The 21,036-nt window shown below is 36.4% G+C and overlaps 1 protein-coding gene across 1 annotated transcript; it reads right to left on the minus strand.

The window, feature by feature from the left end:
• Nucleotides 1–510: 510 nt before the first annotated feature.
• On the minus strand, nt 511–20,795 carry LOC113064407 (collagen alpha-1(V) chain-like). The gene is made up of 2 exons (XM_026235216.1): nt 20,417–20,795; nt 511–698 (listed from the first exon to the last, which is right to left on the minus strand). The coding sequence occupies exons 1-2, from the start codon at nt 20,517–20,519 to the stop codon at nt 556–558; spliced, it is 246 nt and encodes an 81-aa protein (XP_026091001.1). The 5' UTR covers nt 20,520–20,795; the 3' UTR covers nt 511–555.
• Nucleotides 20,796–21,036: the final 241 nt, after the last annotated feature.

Genomic DNA, 21,036 nt, shown 5'->3' on the forward strand with positions numbered 1-21,036 from the left:
CCTTATAATTAATACAAAATGTAATTACATAAAAATTTTAAACATTCCGCATTGAATAAATATTTCCTTCTCCAGTAAGAAAACTAATGGTTTAGTGCATAAGATTTTGGGGTTATCTTAAAAGGCAGTATGTTTTCCTATATGCATATGCTATATATGTTTAAAATGGCCTTTGCTCCAGTAACATGCTTATGAAGCTTAAAAATAGTGTCTATGTAGGCAGCATACTTGAGTCTGCAACACAGTCAGTGTGATCTGAAGTAAGAGACTCTTACTTCAGTTTGATTTAGTCTCATCTAGTTTAGTCTCATTATGCTGGTATTGCATCTCTCTCCCCGTCTGCATCATCTCTCCCTCCTTCCATCAAATTCTTGAAATTTTCTGAGTTCCTTTCAAAAGGACAGTCTAGGGCACCATGACTCTGTGGCAAGTCAGAGAGCAACATGGACAGCAAGGCCCAAGTATCCACGTACTAGAGATATGGGTTCATGCATGCTCACGTGTGTGTGTGTGTGTGTTTTGTACTCACAGGGGTAGAGTTGTTTAGTTGGAGTGCTAAGCCTGTGCATCTTTTGTGACTCTGTAGGCGACATCAGGCCCTTTCGATGACTTCCGGTGTGTGCAGAAGCCTGTAGTTTTCGATACACCCTCCGGCAAACTGTGAAAATCTAAAATCTTTAGGAGATCGGCTGGCTCAGCTGCAGAGAGAGAGACAGAGAGAGAAGCAAAATGAGTTCACAGCTAATTCAGATTACATATACAAGCCTACAATAACCTCTCAGAAACTGTAACACAGTTATTCAACTTTCACACTTTAGCACAGTCTATTATATTATATTATATTATATTATATTATATTATATTATATTATATTAACAAATAAAATTTTTTACAATTTCCCTAGGTTTTACAATTTTTTATTTTATATATTAAATAATAAAATACAATAAAACATATACATATATACTGTAAATAATTTGCCTTTACCATAAATCTAATTCAAGCCAATTATATAGATAAAAAATAATAATAATAATAATAATTTATTGGTTATTATATTATATTATATTATATATATATATATATATATATATATATATATATATATATATATATATATATATATATATATATATTTGTTATATATATATATATATATATATATATATATATATATATATATATATATATATATATTAAAAATATATATATTTTTACTTTTATTCATTATGTTCATGGTTAATTATTTACACATATTTACATTATTTGGAATTAAAGTTTGAGGTATCTTTAAATAAATACAGAAAATACATCAAATGAATCTTTTTTATTGAATTAAACATGCACTTAGTATTCTATCAAGTCAGTATGCAGGCTGAAAATTGTATTATACATTGTGCAGTATGTAATAAAGCAGTAAACTAAGTCATTATGCCCACAAAACCACAAATCTGTCCCTAGCAACCTAAAGCACCAATAGAACAAGTGACCACAGCTCAAAAAACCTAGCCAAGTGTTTCATGTGTTTAGAGGTCAGCTGACCATGCAAACACTGGATACACTGTCTACAAAATCACACACAACTTTTCCACTCTCTCTGGTGGAGACCACACACAGTTCATCCGTCTGCTGTGTGACAGGCTTTAAACCCTCACACACACACACATGGTAAAGTGTCTGTGTGTGTTTAGGTGTTCAACTTGAGCAGCAATTTCATTGTCTGCAAATCACCTCCAGCTGTAGCCTGTTGAAGTCACTTGATGAACACACACACACACACACACACATCCCTGGTCATTATCTTAAACACATCTTATTTACATGAGGACAGAGTGACAGACAGTGTTTATCATGAGCGCTCTGATTCTGATCAGGTCAGTCTGGTTGAGAATACAGTTTCTGCAGAGCGTTTACATTTTTCCTTCAGTTATTTAGATAAAAGTCCACCTGTTCGTTTTGCGAAGAGCTCCTACAAGATACATTTGGATCTGAAGCGTGCAACTTTAAAACTGAAGCAGGTCAGTTTTTTTGTTAAATCAACATGAAACTAAAGTTGACCCTATTTACTCTTTTATTACACATTCTTGGTTTAATTCTGAAGGATTTGCTATATATATATATATATATCCTGTTTCACTCAGACATACTTTAAATTAAAGCGGTAAAATGTGAGTTAATGACTTAATGAATTCTCTTATTTAATAAAAAATAAATAATACATTTTGTTAATAATATTACAAATGTTACAAATAAAAAAGTTAATGTTAAAATAAAAATTATAAATGATAAAAAAACAGTATTTTTTTTTTCATTTTTATAAATAAATATCATAAATAATTCTAAATACATATAATTTATAAAATTATATATATATATATATATATATATCATGCTTTTTGTTGCATTATGGCATTCCTGTAGCTCATTAGCAATGCTGAAAGGACTCAATTCTTAATAAAATACATAACTTGAATGCAACATAAGTTGCGATGGATAAAAGTTTATTCCAAATGCATAAATGCAAATGTTATTTCAATGTATTAATAAAAGTTGCAATAAAGTGCTACCGAACAAACTACAAAATATTCAGGAATGACATGAAAGAAAACGTAAAATAATAATGCACATTTTAATTATATACTCTAAACACATGCAACTGGTCTAAATAGAAATATTACTAAACTAATTCACATTCAACACATAGACACATACATTAACAATACAGAGCAGATTTTGCTGTTGGATGTTGTTTCCAGACATTACCAAAGACTTCAGATCATTTGATTTTAGTGTGAATGAATAATGAACATCATTTTTAAATCTGCTTATTTTGGCAGACGGCAAAGCTCATGTAATTGACTTTGGCAAGTGTTGGGTAAAAGCAAAAATGTAATACCAGACAAGATCACGTAAACACATTTTTACAATCTGAGGAAATTACTAGTACACATCATCACGAATGGGACACTATAATCATAGATTACTAAAATTAACGCGTACTAAAAATATGCAGCGACTGCGATAATTAAACTGATTACACTATAATGACATCTTTTTTTTTTTTTATGCGGAGCTGTGATAAGCACCTGTGGAAACAAGGCATCAGAGCAGCGAATCGCTGAACCACGTTGAGGTTCTCTGGTTAGCCAAAACTATTCAGCCGTCCCTTTCAAAGTAGCAATGAGGTTCGCCAAGATAAAAACACATCGCTATGGTTTAACAACAAAGGAATGCTTTAATAAGCTGTTTCATATATATATATATATATATATATATATATATATATATATATATATATATATATATATATATATATATATATATATATATATATAGGTCTTAAAATGACACACTTTACCAGTTTGATGATAATGTGGTGTCAATCAAAAATCTTAATTTAGATTTAGCAGATTACGTTTTGTTATAATTTAGCAAGATGTGTATATAACAAACTATGTCTCATGTAAACACACTCAGATGCTGCTTGCATCAACATTTAATGGGAAAATATACGAGCGCTTGCATGCAGAGCTAATATTTGCCTCAGTATATGTATATATATATATATATATATATATATATTCTTAAGGATGTTTAAGGGAAATCTGTTTCTAGACCCACAGCAGGGAATCAAGACCTGAGGACACACTGTGACCCAGTAACCCACTTACAGACGTACAGCATTAAGAAACAGAGAACTCCTTTAGAGAGCACATCTATACAAACCCTCTTAAAATAGTGTTTATTTATTTTATTTTTTTGCTGCATGGTTCTCTAATGATTCAGTATGTCAATTATAGGTGCAGTTTGGGATTGGTAAGATTGACAAATGCAGCATTTCTTTGATAATAAATACTGTAAAAACTATTTGAATACATTATAAAAATCTAATTTATTCCTGTGATGAGCAGCTGTGTTTTCAGCATCATTCCTCCAGTCTTCAGTGTCACATGATCCTTCAGAAATCTTTCTGATGTGCTGATTGGCTGCTCATGAAACCTGTCTGATGAACAGAAAGTTTGAAATAGAAATCTTTCGTAGCATTAAAAATGTATTTACTGTTGCTTTTGATCAATTTAATGCATCCTTGCTGAATAAAAGTATTAATTTACATTGACAAATAAACTATATTAGCTGGTAGAAAATAAATTATGCTGATCCTTATTCATTTCAATATTTGGTGCCTTTTATTGCTGTTGCTGCAATTTAAAAAAGCAATAAGCAATACAAAAATAAATACCAATTACTACAGTAAAAAACACTGCTTAACTAGCTTGTTGCTTTAATTAATCAGATACAGTATTGTGTGCATTGTGGGTTGAAATCTATTGCTTAAGTTCACATTTTACCCATTCAGGTAATACATGTTTGTGTACTGTACATATTTAAGCCATACTGTAAGTGAATCTGATGTTTTACTACAGCTCAGGTTAAGAGGAATCTATTAACATCCTGTAAAATATCATGTTAAAATCACCCAAACATACGGTACAGGGCCTGTTCAGGTGAAGCACTCGAGTTCACCTTACAGCGCTCAGCAGGAGTGTTTACACTGCGTGTGTGTGTGTGTGTGTGTGTGTTTACCCTCTTACTGAGGAACACAAACATCACCTGTTGAGATTTACTCTGTCACCTCAGTACTTCCCTCAGCAAACACCCTACAGACCGCAGCTCAGGTCATTAAAGAGCACTTATAGGAAAGACCAATTCCTTTTCCTAAACATCCACCACCTCACAGACATTTCCTCAGATGATATAATCAGACAAAAATGTTTGCAATTAAAATACACATGAAATAAGCTTATTTCTTTATCGCTTTTTGCTTTAAAATGTTCACAATAATTGTGTTAGCATTAAGTATGTAACTCAAAAACAGCACACACCTCACCTGAACACACTTATGTTCAGATCATAACAGGTCAAAACTTGACTGTTTGATCACTTTATAAATGTTAAAGCGACTCAAAAGCTCATTAAACCAAATCATACTGCATTAAAGAGCTTTGCTGTAATGCTAATATTAGATTTGAATTTCCTGAAGGAAATAACATAGCTTCCAAAGCAGCAAGAAAAAATGTGAAACTTTTAAGCAAGTCTACCTTTTTTAAGTTTGTATAAAATGACATTTTGGTTTGTTCTATGAAGATGGATACAGATTAACAAAAACATACGCAATTTTATATGCAAATAAATGCAAGAAAAAAGATAAATCACATTTCAGTTTTCTAATACTACATACATTATACATTATATATATATATATATATGGACCTCTCTTTAAGGACGGTAATTAAAAATGAAGCCATCACATGATCCCAGCCTGGATCTCCATCACAGCTTCATGAGAATCAAACAAATGGTCAGTGTTCAGCACAGAATGATGTTTGGTTTCAGCAGAGCTCTGCTGGGGTCACTGAGGTCATTCTCTATAAAACCAATCATCATTTTTGACCTGCACTTGAGCATGACATGCACAATCTTTCAATATGCACACAGGGTTGGATCTTCCTAACTGATTTTGGCTGAGTCCAGTTGCTCTTGAAAACACAATAATGTGTGAGAGACACCAGCAAACACACACACACACACACACACACATACACACACACAGGAAGGTTAATGGAGGAGACACAGGAAGACAGTTGGCAAGACGAATTCTCTCTCTGTCTCTCTCATTCTCTCTTTTCCCATCTTGAGACAGTGACCAGACTAACTTATTATTTTTAATCACAAAACAACAGGAAATGGATGAGATAAGAGAACGACACACATACTTATTTGCCAGACACAAGTCCATGCATTTATATTTTTCTGAACCTCTGACCTTAAGTATTACACTTAACCACTGTCACATTCAAAACACATTAGTAATTACAGGATAAAGACATACAGATCGCATCCCATACCATCTCTAGTTTACACATATATATCTATCATTCTGCTTGTATTAATCAATATAGATAACAGAACCAACCAGCACAAACACATAATTATAGTATAGTACAGAACTCCAATCCTAACACGTGTACAGTGTGTGTGTGTGTGTGTGTGTGTGTGTGTGTCTCAATCTCTCATACAGATAACAGTGTTTCTGTTAAATGGAAAAAATGACTCAACACAAGATCAGCTCTCTGAACAACACAACCCGTCTTCATATTTCTTGTCCTCGTTCAACTAAATATTTAACATTCACATTTACAAAAATAGAGTTTTAGATTTTTACGCAGTACAGTAATACAGTATATATATATATATATATATATATATATATATATATACATATTTTTTTTATATATATATGTTATATATGCAAGTTTAAAGTAGTTTTTTTTTTTAAGAAATAAATACTTTTTCAGCAATGATGCATTAAGTTGATCTGTTACAAAAACTTATTTTACTGTTATAAAAATATTTTTATGTTACAAAAAATCTGTTTCAAATAAATTCTGTTCCTTTAAACAAAATAAATAATGAATGAATTAATGAATGTTTCTTGAGCAAAAAATCATCATATTAGAATGATTTCTGAAAGATCATCATGACACTGAAGACTGGATGAATGATTCTGAAAATACAGCTTTGATCACAGGAATAAATTACATTTTAAAACACATTCAAATAGAAAACAGTTATTTTAAATTGTAGTAATATTTCCACAAAACTACTGTTTTACTGTAGTTGTTTCTTTATCAAATATATGAAGCCTATGATTTTTTTTACCTCTCGGATAGAAGCACATGACTCATCACTGGACTATAACTGCTAGGGTGTTCTCACCAGGGTGTTTCTATGTGGTTTGCTAGTGTTCTAGTGTTCTGAATGGCTGTTATTGGCTGCTATGTGGTGTCTAATGCGTGTCTAGGTGGTTCTGAATGGCTGTTAGCACACTGCTATTGTATTGGATTGCTATCCTGTCGCTAAGGTGTTCTGGGAGGCTGTTAGAAGGCCTGTTCTGACAGTTTAATGATCAGGACAATCTGAGTGACTGACAGCTCCTCAACCAACAGCAGCCAATCAAGCGAGAGGAGTGCATGTGGATGCACCAATGGTGATGGCCGTCTACATTACGACCACAGTTCTTCCACATGCAGGAGTTAACTGTCCGCCAGTTAACCTTTGACCTGGACAGAGCTATAATGAGTGGGAAGGCAGGGTTCACAGAGTAAATGGGTAAAAATGCAGGTATTCGACCAGGTGCTTTGAGATTCTTAAGCGACATTTCCTGTCTTTCAGCATGCAATTATACTTGTTATATATATTTTCTTCTCTCTCTCTCTCTCTCTCTCTCTCTCTCTCTCTCTCTCTCTCTCTCTCTCTCTCTCTCTTTCAGTAGGTTGTTTGAAGTGCACCATAATGGTATGGTTGGTCATTTGGTTAGACTTTGTGGTGTTCATTGGTTTCCACTAACATGAGCGGCAATCAAGACCAACTGATTCAGCAAAAACCATTTCATCCATCTGCAACATTCATACACTCACACACTCACACAAACACTTTTCATCAGATTGTATTGTCTTATAAGGTGAAATAGCTTCTCTTTTAGCAAAGAGCATGTGTAGAGTTTTTTCCGTGTTGAACAGCTCACGTTCACTGAGCGAATGGCTGGCTGGCGTTCAGCGTGAGCATTAGATGCTGGAAACCATGACTCATGTGCTGTTGTACCACAACTCAGTCACACAGACAATTCATCTACAAATGCATCCAATTTAATCAGCGCACCAGGGATAACTGCACACTAAGAAGAAAGCAGCGTGCATCCCTTACCGTGAAATCAAGCACACATTTATTACATAAAGACACCTCTCACTTACTCATTAAAAGCATAACAGAGAAATCAACTTCATCCAAACCCATAAAAACCAGCTTCATGCTAAGATCAAAGAAGACTGATCCGAACAAAACTCCAGTACGATGAGAAGATCTGATGGAAATACTACACTGTTTTGATTTAAATTATGTTACTGAATGATTACCATAGTCATGTACCATGGTATTTTAAATACAAATGTAATCATGGCATTATGCTCGTAATCAAACGGTAGTATTATCATAGTACATGTTCAAACAAAACCAGTATTACCATGGTATCATGTACAAAAATATGGTACATTTTCAAAAAAACATGGTTAATCATGGTAAATGAAAAAGAAACATGGTATTACCATAGTACCATGTACAAATATCAAGATATTATCAGGGTAACATGTACATGTATATGGTATTATCATGGTGATTAAAAAAAGCATTGTATTGCTGTATTACCATATAAACATGGTTGTTATCATAGTACATGAAAAAAAAATGTATTACCATTATACTATGTACAAAAACTAGGTATTACCAGGATAACATATTAAAAATATATATATGTTATTAGCGTCATACTTTTCCAAAAAGCATGCTATTATCATGATGCATGTAAAAACACAGTACTACCAAGGGTAAGGTATTACCAAGATAACATCTTCAGAAATATGGTATTACCATGGTAAATGTTCAAAAAGCATGGTATAATCATGGTAAAGCACAGTATTACCATGGTATTGTGTACAAAAAAACATGAACCAAAACCATAGTATAACCGGAGTAACATTCGCTTGTACTATGTAAACATTCTTTCTTACCTTTTACAAAACTTTTGGTAATACCATGGTACTGTAATTGTTCATTTAACTTTAAATGTCTTTTATGTTAATATTCTGTTGGAATTATATCTGCATTACAAAAATAATACATCATAAAACAGCTCATCAAAGACATCACCGCAGTTTCATTAACATGACTTCAGTCATATGCGACGCGACATATATTGCCAGATTATTACAACTCTATACAAAAGCTTCTCTGTCCTCTGCTGGAGCGCGAGTGAAGTGTGTGTGTGTTTGATTCTTTCTGGAGAGAGCTGAACGTTTCTGTGGTTTTTGTGGCCAGTTCATAATGTGCTACTGCAGAGAGAGAGAGAGAGAGAGAGACTATTTTATATTCTCAATATGAGGGCAGTGGAAGGAATGTCAGCTTTCCGCACACCACTCCAGAATCCTAAAGTTCTTCTCGCATGTCTGGACCTGCAGGGTTCCCTAAACATCTCATGGATAACCAACTGAACATTATAAATCACTCAATACCCACTCAGTGTCCCAGGAAAACCTGCAGGTAATGACAGAACACAAAACTGATCATTTGCATGAGCGTATTCGAAGTGTGCAGGGTCAAAAGGGAGCTGATGATGTCACTGTACTGTTTCCTACTGGATCAGCACAAAACTGCTCGCTATAGTGTTTGGCAATTTTCTGTGAAATAGGAACAGCACAATTTTACTGTCCTTACTAAAAGGTGGAAATGTTGCACTTAGGGACAAATCACAGCCAATGGGAAGATACATGATAAAAAAAAATTTATACAGAAAATGTGATACAGATTTCTTTTTTCAATAATTAAATTAAATTAAATTAAATTAAATTAAATTAAATTAAATTAAATTAAATTTCTAGGTCAGTTTTAGAAAGTAAAAATAAATAATAATAAAATAAAATAAAATAAAATAAATAATAATAAAATAAAATAAAATAGCCATCTCTAAGATATAAAAATAAATTAAAATAGGCTACATGATGGTTATCTCTAGGATTTAAAATAATAAAAAAAAACAAGATGGTCATCTCTAGGATGTAAAATATAATTAAATATAGTTGGTTAATAGTTTATAAAATAGTTTGATTATGTACAGTATAGCAAAGCATTGTAAAAGACTTAAACACACAGACGAGTCAAGCACATGACGTTTAGCATACAGCTCAAATGAAGCATTACAGGAAGTTATTCCTCATACACAGGAAAATCAAAACCTTATGAAAGCTCAAAGAGGCTTTGAAAGCTCATGTGTACTGACCCTTACAAACATTTACCACGGTAGTCACAGTTTCCACAGGAATACCATAATTACAGATATTGTAATTTTGGTAACTTGGTATTTGTGACTTTTGGCATATAAAAAAGAAAACCTAAAAAAGAGATCTCTTATCTTGCACTAGCATGGAAACGAACTATGCTTCACATGATACACTTTAGTTTGCAAACAGAAAATGTGCCTAGTTTTGGGTAACTATTTGGACGAGGGATCCAGATGCCTGATGTTTTGTAGTGTTCCTGAACATTTCTGAAGCACATGAATGAATGTTTTTCATCTGTTTGTCACAAAAAAGCCTCTTCTTTCCATGAGATGGAGAGATACATCAGCAGTCACTCAAATAAAACCCAATAAAAACAAGAGAGAGATGTATGTGTGTGTTGGCCTTAAACCCCAGGCAATCCCATAATTCCTTGTTTCAGGGTCATGAACACACACACACACACAAAACTGCACAATCATACTTGAGGACAAGCATCTCAGTTAAGTGATATTTGTACAGACAGAAGTTTATAAGGACAAAGTGACAGGAAGTGTCATGGGACCTTTAATTATTTTTAGAATTTCTAAAACATCTAAAACACACTAAAGTAAAAACCTTGAAAAAAAGATGGACATATCTCACCCACTCTTTCCATTTCACAGACGCATAAACACACAATTAAACATACATGCATGCATCATCCTGCAAAACAAAGGTCAGGTCAGGGGGTCTGCAGGCGCACATCCGAGCCGTTTTGTGATTGGAGTGAAGTCAGAGCACGTTTTGCGACCCTCCGTCTCACCTGATTCTGTGCGAGGAACGTGTATTTATCATCTGTCTTAATGAAACGGTATTTTATTCCTCTGCTGTTCCATGGTGAGGGGAGGGAAAAAAACATCTGGAAGACATTTTTCCTTTTTTCCCCCGCTCTTTTTTCCCTCTTTTTCTCTGGGATCAGCAGACAGCACAATGACGGCTATAGCTTCCAGATGTGAGAACACAAACTCTCGCTCTCATTGCTCGAATCCCAAATGCCAAGGAATAAAAGAAAGCCAGTGATGCTGGTCCATCTGTGGCTTTTCTCTGCAAAAACTCACATATCCCATGATGCTCTGGGGTGCTCTAGTCATGCTGACACTGAGTTAGCAGCTCTTGAACAGGTATGTACGGAATGTTATTCTAGAAGAAGTGTGTGCACATGTGTGAGCTTCATGACAGCCCAGGGGAACCTCAGGCCATCATAGGAGTGCCACACACACACACATACTAGGGGTGGGGAAAAAAATCGATGTTGCAATATATTGTTGTGCTGTCTGTCGCAATAAATAATCGATACACTAACGCCCAATATCGATATTTTATTACAACACAAAATGATTAATTTACCCGTTGTCAGTGTCACTGTCACTACCCAATATCTACCATTCTGTTTGCGGGGGGCGCTGTTCGAGTAAATAGGGGTAAAGTGGCGCAAACAGCGGCCGGTGAAGAGCACAAGTTAACTAACAACAACAGAGAATTGCAGAAAAAAAGAGAAGCGAGAAGAATGGTGGAAAACAATAAAAAAAACTAATCAAAGACCCACTCGCTAGTTTCCACTCTAAAGTGTGGAGACACTTCGGGTTTTACGTGACAGTTGACGAAAAGGTACCTGTGTGTGCCAGGGACTAGCGTGCCATCAGAGAGAATCTTTTCTACCACCGGTGACTTAATCTCTGCTCAGAGGTGTGCTCTTACATCTGAGCATGCTGATCAGTTAGTGTTCCTCAAGTATGGCGTGCCATTCGGTCCAAAAATAAGGCTACTGATTTGTCGCGGGAATTCACCGTACAGTTGCCAGTAGCCACTGAGTTTACCACTGACAGGCCAGTGGTGCATCAGTATACACGCAGCGAACCGACTCACTTTCCTCAACGAACGACTCACTTTCCTCACGCAGCGAACGACTGCATTTTTTTTTTCTGCAATTCTCTGTTGTTGTTCGTTAACTTCTTCACCGGCCGCTGTTTGCGCCACTTTACCCCTATTTACTCGAACAGCGTGAGTCGTTCGCTGCGTGAGGAAAGTGATCCGTTCGCTGAGGAAAATGAGTCGTTCGATGCATGACCTGTCAGTGGTAAACTCAGTGGCTACTGGCAACTGTACGGTGAATTCCCGCAACAAATCAGAAGCCTCATTTTTGGACCGGATGGCACGCCATACTCAAGAAGAATATGCCTTGATGTGTCCACTGTTTACAGTAACTTACTACTGACGTTTCAGTATTATGGTTTACACATGTTAATGTTCATGTTGTTTTGTAATGTTCATGCACTTTTATCTGTCTAGATGTACAGTGTTTACATTTAAGACCAGGAGGCAGTGAGTTATTATGCAAATGGATATTTCTTTACACAATGTTGGAAATGTTGGCATTAATAAATGCATAAAATTTCCTTATTTCCTTCTTTTTCTTTTCAGTCACATATATCGTGATATATCGTTGATGAAATTTCTTCAATATCGTATATATCGCGAATCGTGATATTATCATATTGTGGACCACATATCGCCACAGAATTGAATCGTGAGGTACCTGTATCGCCCCCCCCCCCCCAACACACACACACACTCATACTGACTCCCTCAATTATTCACAACAAAGCCTTGGCAAAGCCCATGGCGTCCATTTAAAAGCTCTGTGAAAGAGTCCATTCATACAGAACAGAGCAGACAGAAATACAATCCTCAAAAACTTAAACTCTCAAACTCTGAGAACCAGAGATCTTAGCACACACGCATGCATGGCAGAAAACAATGTGTGTGTGTGTGTGTGTGTATGTGAGCGGCAGGGGTGGTGGGCTGTATCAGGACCAGGTGTAATCCGAAAGACTAAAACCCTGTCCGCCCCCCATGATACGGATTTAACAAGACTGACTTTATAAAGAAAACGTTAGCAAAAAAAAACCTACATTGGTGCAGTGAAGTTGGGTTTCTAGGGGGTTTCCTATGGTTTCTAGAGAGCTAGCATGCAAATGCTAATGTGTTCTGAAAGGTTTTAGAATTTTGCTAACTTGCTATAGGTTTCTAGTTTGGGTGTAACAGTTCAAATTACTCACGGTTTGGTTCGTATCACGGTTTTAGAGTCATGGTCTCGGGACAGCTCAGTATGTTTTGTGCATCTTTTAGCTCATGAATGTTTACAAAGAGTCACTGGTTTGTCCAATCAATATATATATTTATATATTTATATATATATATATATTAGGGCTGTCAAATGATTAAAAATTTTAATCAAATTAATCAGAATTTTCAGTGGGTTAATCATGATTAATAACTATTTGCAATTACACCTGAATCCTAACCATTTTTTTTTTTTTCTGAAATGCGTACCAAAAGAAAAATAACAGGACACAGATACATAATTTTCATGTATTGATTCATCAATATGTGGTTCTTTTTTTTCTGAATTTCAAAAGTTTAACATTTACTCAATCAAATTTACCTGAGCATTATATCAAACCATGCCATTTAACTACAGATAGTGTAAGAGTTTTAGGTGAACCAGTTTCGCTGCATTGCATGTAGGCGTTCTGCGCATGCGCAGTGTGAAACACAGGACACTATAACAGGAAGAAGCTCCAGCGTATCAACTACCAAAGTCGTCTCTGTTTATCAAGCTTGGCATGAATGTATTTGAGAGTAACTGGGGTAAAACCTTAAGCTTCTTCTGTGTTTTCGTAGCGGCGCTCGCCGCTGTTTTTTACTATCTTGAGAATTTAGAGATCGACGAGACTTTCCTGACCTGAATAATTTGTCACACTGCGCATGCGTGAAATGCATTAAAATAATTTGACATAATTAATGACAAAAAACTAATTAACGTTGTTAACGCGCTATTTTTGACAGCCCTAATATATATATATATATATATATATATATATATATATATATATTATTAATTGTTTTTTTTTTTTTTTTTTTTTTTTACTGCTGTTGTTTTGATGAATTGCAAAGTATCCATTGTATCCAGCATGAGTATCCATTGACACAAACATACATAGCCAAACTCTGTCTGTTTTATGTGTTGTTCTTTTTAACAAACCATATTACAGAGATGCGTTATCAGATTTAAGTTGAACTGCGGTGCAAGTGCATACCGAACCATTGGATTGATTTTTTACAGAGAACCATTTCATCCCTAGTTTCTAGAGTGTTCTATGTGGTTATTAGGGAGCTGCTATGCATATGCTAAGGTGTAAGGTAAATACCTCTTCATGACAAGTTACATTATTTAAAGCTGCAGTCGGTAACTTTTGACGCTCTAGCGGTTAATAAACAGAACTGCTTGCGTCTTGTGGAAGAACATCGTAGCCGGAACTACTTCTCTCTGTTTATGTCTATGAAGAATCACAAAGGTACTGGGTTACTCCGCCGCGGTACCCCCGAAGCAATCTAAAATAGTCAGAATATAAACACTTATTATAGGTGCACCCTAGTGATTCAGGACAAGCCAAAAACACGGTTTGGAAAATGGATTCATGGTGTACTCGCTTATTATATACATTTTTCTACATTTTGAACACAAACAAAGTTACGGACCGCAGCTCTGATTGGTTGTTTTTTACCGGGAGCGGATGAATTTCTGCAAATGACAATAGGACACTGGGAGGAGCCAGAGGAGCTTGATTTTTTCACAGATTATCTGTCTCATATTCTACTGTCAGGACATAATGACAGGTTTAACAAATATGTAAAAAATATATTTTTACAAAAGTTCCCTACAGCACCTTTAAGGATCAATTCAAGTCATGAACAGTGATAAGTTACAAGCAAACCTTTAAATGGGTGGTTCACTGTTTTTATTCTAGCCGCTTTTCCACCATTGGGCCAGAAGCTAAAACCTGCCCTTTACTTGCTTCTGCCTCCCAGGAACAATGTCACGCAACCCTATCATTTCACCAACAAAGAGAAGTTATCAGAAGAAGTTAAGTCCCTGGAACTAGCACGATCACAAAACAAACACGATAAAAGCATCCGTTTGTTAGCATGCCTTGTTAAAGATTTAAATTCAACAGCATTTCTGTGCACTATGATATTTTAAGAAAGTAATACTTATATTCAGAAAATGCTGCATTAAATTAAAGAACATAACATTTATAATTTTACACACTGTAAGTATTAAATTGAAACACCATTTCAAGACACTTTTTTCACATCAAAACAGTGTGAAATGGATCTGTCTATGTCTGCACTAAAAGTGATGTGTTTTCCAGACGCCGTGTCTCGGGGTGGAACACTGTAAACCTTTGGGGTGGTCATAATCTGAAGGTCACCACCCACAGTATGCCACCTTTAACCTCTGACCCCTTGACCTCATCTCCTGTAGGTCTGCTCTCAATAGCTACTATAACTCACCTCCTTTTCTCCCATCAGTCACTTGTTTTATTCCACTTTCCTCTTGTATTTTTTCTCCAGCACAGACACATACATGCATCAACACTTCTCAACCTCCTTTCGCTTTAGAAGACTCATTTTAGCAATTCAGACTAGAATTCAATTCAGTAAACTGAGAAAATGATTCATTGATTCATTTGACTCATCACTCAAGTTAAAGAAATGTTCTTAAATACATAATTTTTTAGTTGTGGATCTTTCCAACTATTGCATAGTTTCGTGAATCTGAACTGAATCACTGCAATAAAGTTTTTTTTTAATAATTTATAAATAATTGATTTTATTAATACATAATATTATATTTAGTCTTCAGTATGTTTGATGAATATAATAGACTCCATCAACTCCAGTGCACTTTCTGTGAGTTTGAACCCAGCAAACATGTAGGTCAGGGTTTGGTCCTCACATCTAAAAGACGCCATATCTGGTTTTATAGTGTGTGAACTGAGACCTTAAAGGTTTCACCAACTATCACCCTCCCAAATGTGGCTTTAGATTGAAGGGAGACTTGAAACACTTTCAATCATAAAACAATGCAACTTTAAAACACATGCTATAAAGCCCAAACCACACAGACCAAGAGGGAAGAAAAGCTTACTTCTACACTTGGCCACAAAAACAGTAGTGTCTAATACAGAACAAAATGTACAACATTTCTGTCCTGTGATCTGGAGAGCTGGACCTCCTACACACTGAAGGCAAGTACAGAGTCGAGGTCTGGTCTGGTCTGGTCTGGTCTGGTCTTACATAGACACATCCAAAACTGCTGACACGGTAACGATTCACATACCTCTACTAACTTTAATAAGTACATCCCATGCTTTCAAAGAAAAGTTCACGCTTTTAAGAATGTAGCAAACCAGCACAGCATACATACTATATTGTCATAAAATTACGGATTGATACAAATTTGCAAAGAGCCCAAAAACTATGTATTCGGCATGCTTCAAACATATTTAAGCATACAGTACTATGACCTGGAATGAAATAATAATATCCTAATACTAATACTACATAGGCTTAGATTGAACTATGCATCACTGAATTTTGTAGTATGCTATCTGGATTGATTAATCCTTATAAAATCCATCGTAAATACTATGCAATCCAGTAACTTTTAACATAACATTTTAAAAACACTATGATTTGTCATGCACTAACTTTAATATTGCATGCTATATCAGATATTATTATTGCATGCTATATCAGTCACTAATGACATACTAATTTTAGCATACTCTGATTTAGATAGTTTACTCTTAATCTTGCATACAATATAGTATGGAGAGCATGACACTGATGCATACTTTAAAAAAAATCCATTGTAAATGCTATGCAATCCAGTCATGTTTGACTTACTATGATTTATTTGCACAAATCTTAATATTGCATGTTGTATCAAATAGATTGAATGTGAACGGATGCATATTTGCTACTGAGGTAGGCCTACTAATTTAAACATACAATGATTTAGGTACAGTAGTTTACTCTTAATCTTGCATATGAAGGGCATGAGACTGATTAATACTTTTAAAATGCATTATAAATACTATACAATTTAGTCACTTTTGACATACTATGACATTAAGATGCACTAATCTTGCATGCTAAATAAGAGAGATAGCATGTGTACAGATGCACACCTATGGCATCCAGTCACTACTGACATCCTATTTTCTGCATACCACAAAGTTAACTCATAAACTTGCAAACTTCTTTATATGGAGAGCATGAAACTCATGCATACTTCCGAATCCATCTTAAGTAGTATGCCGGCCAGCCTGACACCTTTAACATTACATTTTCAACATACTATGTTTTGGAGTGTACAAATCTTAATCTTACAAACTAGTTAGTAAGCAAAAGGGGATTCTGGGAGTTCGATTAGGGAGAAAACCCTTCATCCTCTTCCTGTTGGAACTGGACTGGTACCTTTTAATAGCCAAGGGGAGACACTGTTTGTTCTGTTAATGGAACCCATCAAGCCAAAGGCAACACAAATCGGATTTGTGAAGTTAATATTCCTTTCTATTCTTCTCACTAAATCAAACACGGAATGAAGAACTGGGGCGGCTGAAATGGGCAGCTTGCTCTCATTATACAAGAAACAGTTTTGAAAGGCTCCAAGGGTGTGAAAGTTTGGCTCCAAACGTTGCAGAGTTTCTCCTCTCATGGTTTTAAGGGTCTGCAGAACACAACAACGATTAAGGTGGGCAATAAACAATTGTTACAACATGCCATTTGTTAAAAAGAATTTGTTTATGCTCAAAAGAGAAGCACACACCCAGCAGACTCAATGAGTGAGGCCGGTCCACCGAGAGTGTGCTAAAACACTCATAAAACAGCACTAGTGTGAGTAATAAAGCAGAACAGCCCTGCACAGGAAGTGCAGCTGCATCCCCTTCAGCCATTTTTGCCTTTTCGAGCTTCTGTCTACTGTGACGTAAAGGCGCCACTATATCGCCACTATATCGCACTGCTAGTCCCACCATAAACGCAGCACGTCATTCTCTACCTACAGATTCCAGTTGGTTAATCCCGCCCACTGCATGACATCACCATTAGTGAGCTCTGCTCTGCTGTGCTGACTGACTCAGCTTCACAGCTCCATAAATTGCTCCCCTGCCAGTCTGGCTGCGGATCAAGTCCACCATCTTTTCTACATTACCCCAATACACGCGTGTTCTAAAAAAACTGGAAGCATTACAGAAATGAAGTACACTACATAGGGATCAGAGCTGTATTTAGAACAGAGCCCAAAGCATTCTAGACTATAAATTCCAGTCTGAGGTGGAATTTACTCAATAATTTACTCAAAAGATGCTCAGTGACAGATGTTCTTAATATATAAGCAATCAATCAAGTCGATGAATCATTCCAATTAATTCAGCCTTGACTCATGCAGGCAAAAGTGATAAAGTTGAGTGATTTAACAGTTATGATAGACTCCTAAACAGAAAATGAATGGTTCTCAAGTGCAGCAAAAGAAATACTTTTGGCTGTTAAAACACGTTTTCACACCATTTGAACAACTGATTTTCCATGATTTACCCAGATGTTCATGATTTAAAATTTCAGAGCTTAACCAGATTTTATTTTTTATTTTTTATGACTTTTCCAGGTCTGGAAATTACCGTTTAAAAATTCCAGGTTTTCCATAACCCAAAAAGGTTCCTGAGTTGCTACAGTATAAGGTTCTCTTGATGTTTCATTATTTCAGCTTCAGATCAGTGTTGTGCTTCTACAGAATATATACCCAGATCATAAAACTGTTTATGATTCTAACTGGAATCCTGATTTTTTTAAGAGTCCATCTGCTAAGATCATTGCCAGATTCATTCTTTATTAAATACTGTAAATCAGCATGTTCTTCAGAAATCCCTGGACCAAAATGTTCTCAATAATTCCATCATGATAATGAGCAGCCAAGAAGCCGTGACCAGACACGAAGCTAATCACACATGCGGAGCAGAATTTCTTCCCCCTCCCTCTCTCCCTCCCTCTCTTTCTCGCCCTCCAGCCTGAAGAAAGCGAGAGAGGGGTACTCCCTGGGACAGGCTGGAGAAACAAGGAGGATGAGAATAAGAGATCATACCCTGTCTGCTTTAGCTCTGTCGTTACTGTGCAAACCACAGATTCACGTTCACAACTAATAAACTCAACACTATCAAATCTGAGTGTGATACAGAGCTTCAAAATGACATGACGTGACTGATGCAACCATAGAAAGTTGGCTATTATGTGCTAAAAGAAGAGCACATTTTTCTGCATATTGCATGCATGATTTAAAAACGAACAGTTTTAACTAACGGTATATTGCAGATGAGATGAGAATGTATGTGATTTGATAAATGCATGAAATTGTTCTACATAGTCTCCTGGGTAATTCTTTCTATAAGTGGTTTACAAGATAATTGCGAGCTTCACCTCGAGCATCTCTGATCTACTAGAGCAGACACGCGGCGACTCCACCCTGACCCACTGATGTTCTTCATTACATGTCATCTACCAGAAGCCAAGACATTACAACTAACAAGCATTAATGTGCATTTATCTATCTGTTTATTTTTCAATAAATTGAGACAACAGCCAGAGTCATGGGTTTGTTTAATGAGCCTATGAAAAAAAAAACTAACTTCTCTCTGTCTCTCCTGGTGTGTTTCTCATGATCCTGCATATTTTTCCAATTACGTTCTGCAGTCAGCGCGCCTGCTGGAGGAAAACTACTTTCTGCCAGATCCCCTAAAAAGCATGTCAAACATCTTCCAAAAAGTCTACAAAATCCATTCTAGGTTGCGTGTTCACACATCAGCATTGAGGGTAATCTGAAACCAAAAGGGGTCCTGATATCATACCCTAATGATAAAGCTTCTTTAATGGTTTCTTGAAGACCCTGAGATTCAGCAAAGAAGAATTAGGCTGTATAGGTTCTTCAGATCAGCGTTTTGGATTCAGGATTTGGGTGAAGCATCAGTACATAAATGGTTCTCTAAAGGAACTTCTGAAGGTTCTTCTGCAACATTGGTTCTAACTGAAAAGTTTATAAGTTCCATCAATTACTTTTAATTATCAAGTTCTAGAAAACTAGCCCATCTAGGCTGCCTTACAGATACCAGAACCAATACTATGAAGTGAATACCCTATAATGCAACATGAAGAACCGTAAACAGTCGCAAAAACCACTGAGGAGCTTTTTTTAGGTATGCATATGAAATCTTGGAATCCAGATTTCTACTATGACAACGCAATTTGCTAATTTGCATTAAAAAAGTGGACGGAGAGCAGCGTAAACTAGCTGTACGCGTGCCACAATAGATGATGCATCACGATATCCTCATGCAGAGGTTGCTTTGCACGGGAAAACTTCCCTGATTCCGTTATTCGCTGCTTGCTGTAATGTTTCCCCACATAAAAACGAAACTAGTTGAAAAATCCCACTCTAGGTCGCCAACCATCACCTCCTACAGTCATTCCAGTCCTGGGACAGCGGACTGACCGTGAAATGCACTCGCGCAGGAGAAGCGCAGCCCCGGGAGAGCGCGGCCCGCGGCACAAAGTAACAGTTTGGGAACAGCTGATTCTCCGCTTACCTGCGCTGACTCGTGAGGTGACAAACATCAGGAATACTAGGAATACCGAGAGCCGCACCTCCTTAAACCTCCGCTTTACTTTCCATCTGATAGGTGTACCCATGACCACCTGCGTCCGTCCTGACGCGAAGAGTTCGGTTATATTATTATGACAACTGCTTGATATCAGGACAGAACCAGTAACCCAACAGTCCCGGAGAGAGAAAGCGCGAGAGCTCAAAGCCTCTCATGCAGCCGTACGTAAATAAAGTCCTGCGGGAACATTCAGTGGATGGATAGATGGATGGATGGCGCACCTCTCTCCCTTCTTTTCCCTTCTGTTCTTTCCTTTCCTTCAGTGCGCTGCAGTGATGCCCCCGTCACTGAAACTTCACGGAGCCAAAGTGGTAAAAAACTTCATTCACACGGACTGTCAATCATGGGGCGAGCGGCCAATCGGAGAGCAGCGCCTAAAATGCGCGGCTTCTGATTGGTTAGTGCTGTGGGTAGGCGGGAGGTTTACAGTGTGAAACTTAATTCACTCGCTCTCTCTTTCTTTCTTTCTTTTCGTCTGTTAGATTTGAGTCCATTGCTGTCTTTTAGTATTTTTGACTAATCTGATTTAATGGGTGTAGCAGCAG

Source organism: Carassius auratus, chromosome 46, assembly GCF_003368295.1.
Source record: "Carassius auratus strain Wakin chromosome 46, ASM336829v1, whole genome shotgun sequence".
NCBI lineage: Eukaryota > Metazoa > Chordata > Actinopteri > Cypriniformes > Cyprinidae > Carassius > Carassius auratus.

Coding starts and splice junctions, on each gene's coding strand:
- LOC113064407 (XM_026235216.1), bottom strand. CDS start 20,519: ATGGGTACACCTATCAGATGGAAAGTAAAGCGGAGGTTTAAGGAGGTG. Junction 699..20,416: donor CACCTCACGAGTCAGCGCAG/GTAAGCGGAGAA, acceptor CTCTCTCTGCAG/CTGAGCCAGCCGATCTCCTA.